Here is a 7,679-nt window from a genome sequence, read left to right as displayed (position 1 = left end):
TGAGAGTAGCAGTAATCTCTTTATTGCCCATAATTTTACAATTTCAATAAATTCCCATCAAAATTTTTAGTACATATAATTTCATTGGTTAAGAGTTACAATACTTTTTTTTGTTTTTTTTTTATATCATAACATTTCGACAAAAAATAAAACTATGTGGGCCTATGAATGTAAATACAATTACAAATATACATTTTTTACTTATCAAAAAAAGTGTGTGTCAAAAAGTTTTACGGATAATTGACGTGAAATTTAGAAAAATAAATCATGCCATAACAAGGCGACAAGGAAAAATATATAGATATATATTTAATAACACTAACTATAGAAATGAAAAAAACACACATTTAAAAAAGCAGCTAGGTATACAAAAATAAAATATTTAAACGCTTGCATGTATTGATAAAATACAAAGGATAAGGAAGTGAATTATCACATTTCAATCAATCATACTATTCCATAGGCGTTTGAAAGGAAAGTGTTAACAATTAGCAAGCAACAACTAGAAATATCTTTTGTTTTTGTATAAAAAAGCAAATAACTCTAACACTCTAAAGTTATATTAATATATCGTTGTCATGGATAGCATTCTGCAAATATTCATCTTGTTCTATATACCTCTCAAGTCTTTAATTAATTTATGTATGTATTTATACATACATACATGCATACCAAAGTAAATGAAATCAACAGATGTGGAAAATTTCTCTTTTCAGAAATTTAACTTTCTAATATTTCATAACTGCAACAGTAAATAAATGATCTAAAGAAAAACATAATTAATAATGAATAATAAAATTTTTTGCTAATTTTAATTAATTCATAACTTAAATTTATTGTTATAAATCCTAGCTTAAACCAAATAAACATTATGCAATAATTTTGATTTTTTTTTTTTTGATTGAATGGTAGATATATATAATGATATAATTTTTTGATCAAGGGCAGTAGAATTTTCATTCATATACTTATCTTCACCCACATTATATAAGGCTCTGAAATCTTAAGTTCAATATGTAAACATCTTCAATAGACATAACAAATTACAAAGTAATAGATAATACCATTATTTTCTAACATATCTAACAATAATCTATGTGCTAACAATAAATATAATAGCTAATGTATTGCATTAATGAAAGCGAGATGTGGCAGCTGTAGTGCAAAAGGTCTGTAGTCGATTAAACTGAAACAGATTTTGTATTAAAAAAAAATTACATTACTTATATATTTAATAATATTGGTTTATCAGTTATTAGTTATTAATAAATTTGAGGCCTTAGGTGGGCTCAGGGTGGAGCAATCTGGTGGGTTCAGGATTAACTTTGTGTTCGTCAGCCTTACCCCTCTCACTACAGTGTTTTGATTGATTGATTGATTTTAAGTTAACAGAAAGAAATTATCTTTATTAGTTCTTGTTTACAGGCATAAAACCTTATGGTCATCAACAGCTGTGGTTTATTACAATTATAAAGCTTTTGAAGAGATTTAGTCTGTACTATAAAAATTAATGTTCATACATATACTCACATATGGATACACACACACACACATATACATATAGATATATTTCAAAAATAACTTTAAACCGATGAAGTGCTATAATTTAGACAGAGTTGATATAATAAAATATTTTAATACAAATGTGATGGCAGTTTCCATATCATTGAGAGCTTGAGATAAATTTGAGGTTAATCATATATGATTTTCTTTAGTGTTTTCTTTAAGCGCACAATATGTCTTATAGGCCACAGTGCTTTCAATAAAAAAAAAAAAAACTTGTGGAGGAATTTGGACATTAGGGATTTTGGATTGTAAGGATTGGATATGAGAGGAATTCGATGGTATAGTGGAGCAAATAAGATTTATTTTATTCCTCCAGTTTTGACACCATTCTTCAAGGGTTGTTATACGGGATTGGAGAATTTGAGATGCTACGGGTTATCAACTGAGAGCACACATGTGTCATCGGCATTGTAAAGATTGGTTGGGATGCCAGCTGTAGGGCAGGGCTGGCCTACTTGTGACCTGCTCAATACATTTTTTCAACCCACAAGATGCATCACACTTTCACAAAACACTTATTTCATAATCAAAGTAAGGGAAAACCAATGTATTAAAAATATATATATATTATTTATGCATCCATATGTTCAAAATAACTGTGAAATTATGAGAAAAAATTAACTTTGATTTTAAAATAATATTATTGCGAATATATGACAGATATTGAACATTTTCTTCAGGAGTTTAGAGTAAGAAGTCATTATGTAAATAAAATTTTCGTTTTGGAGGAAATGTTTTCTTGTCTTGAATGAATTTGAAACTTACCTGCTTTTGCATGGTGAAGAATCAAAAAATAGAAATAAATTAAAAATAAGGAAATACAGGTTGCGGACAAATCTTAAATAATTTTTTTGCTTGAAAAAAATTATACTTAAGGAGAAAAAAAATATACTATATCTATCTAATCTAATAAAAATAAATTATCAGTCCAATGCCCCTCGTCTAAACCCAAACCTATCAGATCAGCCTTATTATTACCAATATTATATTATAATATCAATTAAGTTATACTTAGTTACGTTTATCATATTACGTAAATCATATTTAGTTAGTTACTAAAAGCATAATATATGAACTAAATTTATTGTCAATTTATATCTTGAAATATAATATAACAGTAATATAAAAAAAAAAATAATCTGTGGCTCTAGAACCCATGAAGATTCAGGCGTACAGTACTTAGTTAGGAAGTACTATTACAAGACCAACAATGCGGAAGGAAATGATTTGGTCAGAATGACGCTCTACCACCAATTTTCTCCAATTAAGGGCCCATGGAGGGCTTCTGAACCCACGGGGTTGACTCATGGCTAAATTACCAGAATAACTCATTATTTTCAATAGTTGATCTAAATCTAATATGGGGATATATAATTTTATATACAATGTATACACGGCTACCCCTGGTGTAGAGGATGGGGCCGAGGATACTAAGTTGAGGAAAACTAGCGTACTCAGGGAAGAGGGATGTATAAGAATAATTGTGATTCTCTTTGAATAATCTATGAACGAGATAGTATATAGGGCCTAAGAATTCACAAATTTTGTTAAGCAGTCCCATATGCTAGACTTGATCAAAACCTTTCTGTTTTTTCTTTAAATTTTTTTTTTTATACTTTCAAGGATTTAATGAAATGAACTTACAATTAAGAAGACCTTTTGCCTTTCCAAGTACTGCTCCAAAACCTTCAGCTGATGAACCAGTTGCTTTGGAAACCTCTTCCTGAACTGTTTTTACTACTTCCTCTCTCTTATGGTCTATTAATTCATCAGCTTCTTTCATTTTAGTATCAACAACGGTGTTTACCTTCAAAAATAAAACTTTATATCATTTTATGCAATTTAAAAAAAATTATGTATTTTTTAATAGTGTTTTTAAATGTTCCATAACCTATGACCTAAAAAAAGAATGTAAATTTATATTTATTATAAGTATGTTTACAGTTCATAAGAAATTAATCACATTACCACGGAAGATAAACTAAACATTAACTCATTTAGAACAATATCAGTTTACTTTATAAGCTTTTATTACTATTTACTTTATAAATAGTATTAAAGTTTTATATATTATAATATTATAAAATTTATATGAGGAGATGTTCGGGGGTGCGTTTAGCAAAAAATACATAATTAAACATTAACTTACCTATTTGTGCTGACATTTCAATCGGAAATTCCTGAAATTCAGGGCTGAAAAAGAAAAAAAAAAAAAAAAGAAAGAGATAACCATAACTCAGAGAAACATAAAAATAAAATAATAAACAAACAAACTTGGAAATATACATAACAATAACTATAGATAATAATTGAAGATGAAATATAATATTATAGAGGTAAGATTTATACAAAATAAATGATAAAAAGGTTAAAATATAAATTATAAAAAGATTTCATTATGTTGATTCCATTATTCACCATTTACATTTTCTTCCGCACCTTTCATTATGTTTATTTCTATATTTACAAGAGCACTGTCTGATTTTTCATCTTTTTATCATTTATTTTGTATATTTTTTACCTCTATAATATTACATTTCATCTCCTATTATTATCAGTCAATTACTATCTACTTAATTTATTGTTATGTATATTTCCAAGTTTGTTTGTTTATTATTTTATTTTTATTTTTATGTTTCTCTGAGTTATGGATGTTATCTCGGTTTTTTTTTTTTTTTTTTATTTCAACCCTGATAAAGGCCTCAAAATTCAAGTCGAAACATTGGCACAAAAAAATATTTTTTTATTTATTTCTGTATTTTTTGTTGACTGCACCCATCTTTTCTTTGTATTAATCTACAATCAACTATTACCACCTCATTATAAAATTAATAATATAAATTAATTTTATATTAATAAATTAAATTTTATTATTACTCAAATAGTATGCCATTAACATAGACATTTTTTATAATAGAAGAATGACAACAATAATATTTTCATTGTATACCTCATGGATGGCATTATCAATAGTCTTTTCGACTTCCTTCTCCACTGTACCGATACCACCAGAAATATCCAAACTTCCCAAAAGTTTGGTCGGATCGATCATAGAAGGTGAAGGTGAAGGTTCAGGTTCAGAAGGTGTGTTCTCTACAGGTTTGGTTTCCTCTTTAGTCTAATAATAAATAAAAATCGTCTACTAAACAAACTAAAAAAAAATGTAAATAAATTGAGTAAATAAAAATAAACTAAAATAAATGATGCAATAAGATTAAATAAAAATACAAAAATTAATAAAAAAAGCAATGCCAGATAAATATGCAAATACTACAGGAATGGGGTGCTCTAAGTGGTGCGGGAAAGAAGGATTTTACGGTTTTTTTTCTTTCTTGAAGTATTAGTTTCTATATTACATGCTAAGGCAATAATAATTGTTTCATATCATTCATAAAATGATGTTTGTTATGCAGAAATATTAAACCCACTAGCAACAAATCTAATTTTTTTCATATCACTGTTTATTATGCGAGTGTATTTTAATTTGGAGCAATTTACGCATTACACACTTTCACTTACAATAATGATAATAATGAGAGCAAAAATTTAAAACAATAATTTTTTTATTTTTCTGTTACTATAAAACTTCATATGTTGGATTTCTTAAGGTGCAAATAACAAATATCATCTTTGTTCCTGCCAAGGATACAACAGTTTAATTATAACAAAGGTGTATACATATGATTGCAAACGGATGAGAATGGACACGATTGTCTGTCTCTGATTTTCCAGTTTCTAACCTGATTTTTCTATGTTTCTCCTTTAGTTAATAATCAAATTCTTTTAAAGTTTATATTTATACTCTACTTATAATATTTACAATAATCACAAAATATATTATTTTCACAACCTCTAACTTTTTATCAAAAACTAAGAGTTTCAAATTGACAATTGAAACAAAAATTATCTTAAGAATGTATTTCCTATCTCAGGTTTTAAAAAAAGGTAAACGAAAAGAGTTATTTATTCGAAAAATGTATTGAAACAATGAAATATAATACAGAGCAATTAAAAATTAATTCATATTAATAGTATTATGAACATTAGATTTTGATATTTCTGGCAATGACTAGATTTTATACTCAAGTCCTGAGTGTCTGCAGCTATAGCTCTCACTCATCCTCCACTGGCTTTTAATATCAAGAAAAGCATCAGGAACTTCCAACGTCCTGATTTTTTCTTCACAAGTAGGGGGGATAATCTTGATTCAGAGTTCTACAGGCTGAGTGTAAATATTGTGTAAAGGAATGAACGTGTTTAAGATTTTAATTTACTTTTATTATTATTTATTTTATTTTTTTTAATATAGTTTTGTTATGATTTAATTTATATATCTCTGTATATATGGTGTGAAAGAGTTCTTTTAGTTCTCTTACTGATGTCTGAAGTATAGGACAGAATGTAATGCTACACAGTAAAAATAAAAAAAATTGATAAAACTGTAAAATGCAAATCAAGACATTTTTAGGGTCACTAAAACCCTTCTTTCTTTGAGACATAAACAGACTTGTAGTAATGGTTTTAAAGGAATTTATTGCAGCTAATAGCGATGTGAAAGCAAATTATCAATTTAAAATTGTTACATGTTAACTAAAACATTTTACTGTTATAGTGTATTTACTGCGCTACCTACTGGTTCAGTTTAGGTTAATCATAGCAGATGAAGAAAGCATGATTAGTCTTTCTGAAAGAGGTGTATAATACAATAATGTGGAAGATAAAAGTGTAGCTAATTTTGGAAGAAGCATTTACTGCCCAAACAAGTTGGGCAGCAATTGGTTATTTTTTTCGATTTTGAGTAAAAAGTACATGGGCACTTAGTACAAAGTGTAACTAAGTACACATGTACTCAAAAATTATGATTATTTTTGAAGTAAATTACATAAAAATTTAAAATTATTGAGACTCTAGTAATTTATTACATGAAACTCAAAAATTGTGAGAAACTTGTAATTAATTACTTCTTGTACTTGGATACTATGTTAATGAAATTTTTTTAAAAATTGATTCTTTTCCTATTCAAATATAATTTACTTGAAAACTGTAAGTAAAATTTTAATTATCATTGCAATTTGATATGATGTGTATGGAAATTTAATAAGTTTTCAGTATTTTTTTTCTTTATAGTAATCAAAGATTTGGAAATTAAAGTTATTTGTATTAATAAAAAATGGAAAGAAAAATTGTTATTTTGAAAATGATAAAATGTACTTAAAGTACTAAATGATGAGTATGATTACTTTTACTCTAATTTTTTTTTTTTTAGTATTGATTAAAAATACTTGTATTCCAGCTGGTTTGAGTTTGAATTCTCTGAGCCAAAACTTAATTATTTTGGTGAGTAAAAATTATTTTGCTTGGAATATTTTGAGTATGAGTATTGTACTCTGTACTCAAACATTTTGAGAACAAGTAAAGTAATCTTACCTAGCTACTCGCTACTTTTAAACAAGTTGCTCAACTCTGCTGCTCAACCAATTGGTTAATCTTAGGTTGTTTACAGCAAATGCAGAAAGCATGATTACTTTCTCTGAGACAGGTGTATAATACAGAAATACAGCCGATAAGAGTGTTTCTAACTATAAGAAATCTTAGAAAAAAACTTGTATTATCATAAAAATACTTTTCATGATTCCCAAGATACTTATTTTTGGATGAACATTACGTTTAACGCTCATTAACGTGGACATGGTTTTGTATGGTACCTCTGTAACACCTTCTTCAACAGCCTTTTCCACTTTTTCGATTTCCTTATCGAAGCCGTCAATAGCTGCCTGCTTTCCTTCAGTCACAGTGTCAACAGCAGTTGATTCCAGGTTGCTTTTACTCTGCCAGAGGACGTCCCCCGTCTTCTTGGCTTGGGCCTCCAACATGGCTGCTGCGGCTGCTTTCTTTTCAGCTGCCATCTCTCCTACTGATGTCTTTGTCTTTTCAATCATCTCCTCAGCCTTGCCAGAAAGGCTTTTCAGTGCTGCAACAGAAATTAACAGATAATTAGATCTGTTATACATTTAGTAGGCTGACCATTAAGATGAAAAAACGATATTAAATTTTAATGGGTCATTTTCAAACAACAGCCAATTCATCTCAATCTCAAGTCACTTAAATAAAAT

General features: G+C 27.8%; 1 protein-coding gene across 1 annotated transcript; it reads right to left on the bottom strand.

Moving 5' to 3' along the window:
- LOC106687221 (uncharacterized) lies at nucleotides 1-7,537 on the bottom strand (the record flags this gene model as incomplete). Its single annotated transcript, XM_014430979.3, is given in 4 exon segments — nucleotides 1-1,186; nucleotides 3,211-3,373; nucleotides 4,517-4,684; nucleotides 7,272-7,537. Coding segments are annotated over 4 exon segments (602 nt in total), but the record flags the coding sequence as incomplete, so codon positions are not given.
- Nucleotides 7,538-7,679: the final 142 nt, after the last annotated feature.

Source organism: Halyomorpha halys, unplaced genomic scaffold, assembly GCF_000696795.3.
Source record: "Halyomorpha halys isolate HHAL.00 unplaced genomic scaffold, Hhal_1.1 Scaffold929.1, whole genome shotgun sequence".
In the NCBI taxonomy this organism is placed as follows: Eukaryota; Metazoa; Arthropoda; class Insecta; order Hemiptera; family Pentatomidae; genus Halyomorpha; species Halyomorpha halys.
This window is presented reverse-complemented; position numbering and strand designations above follow the sequence as displayed.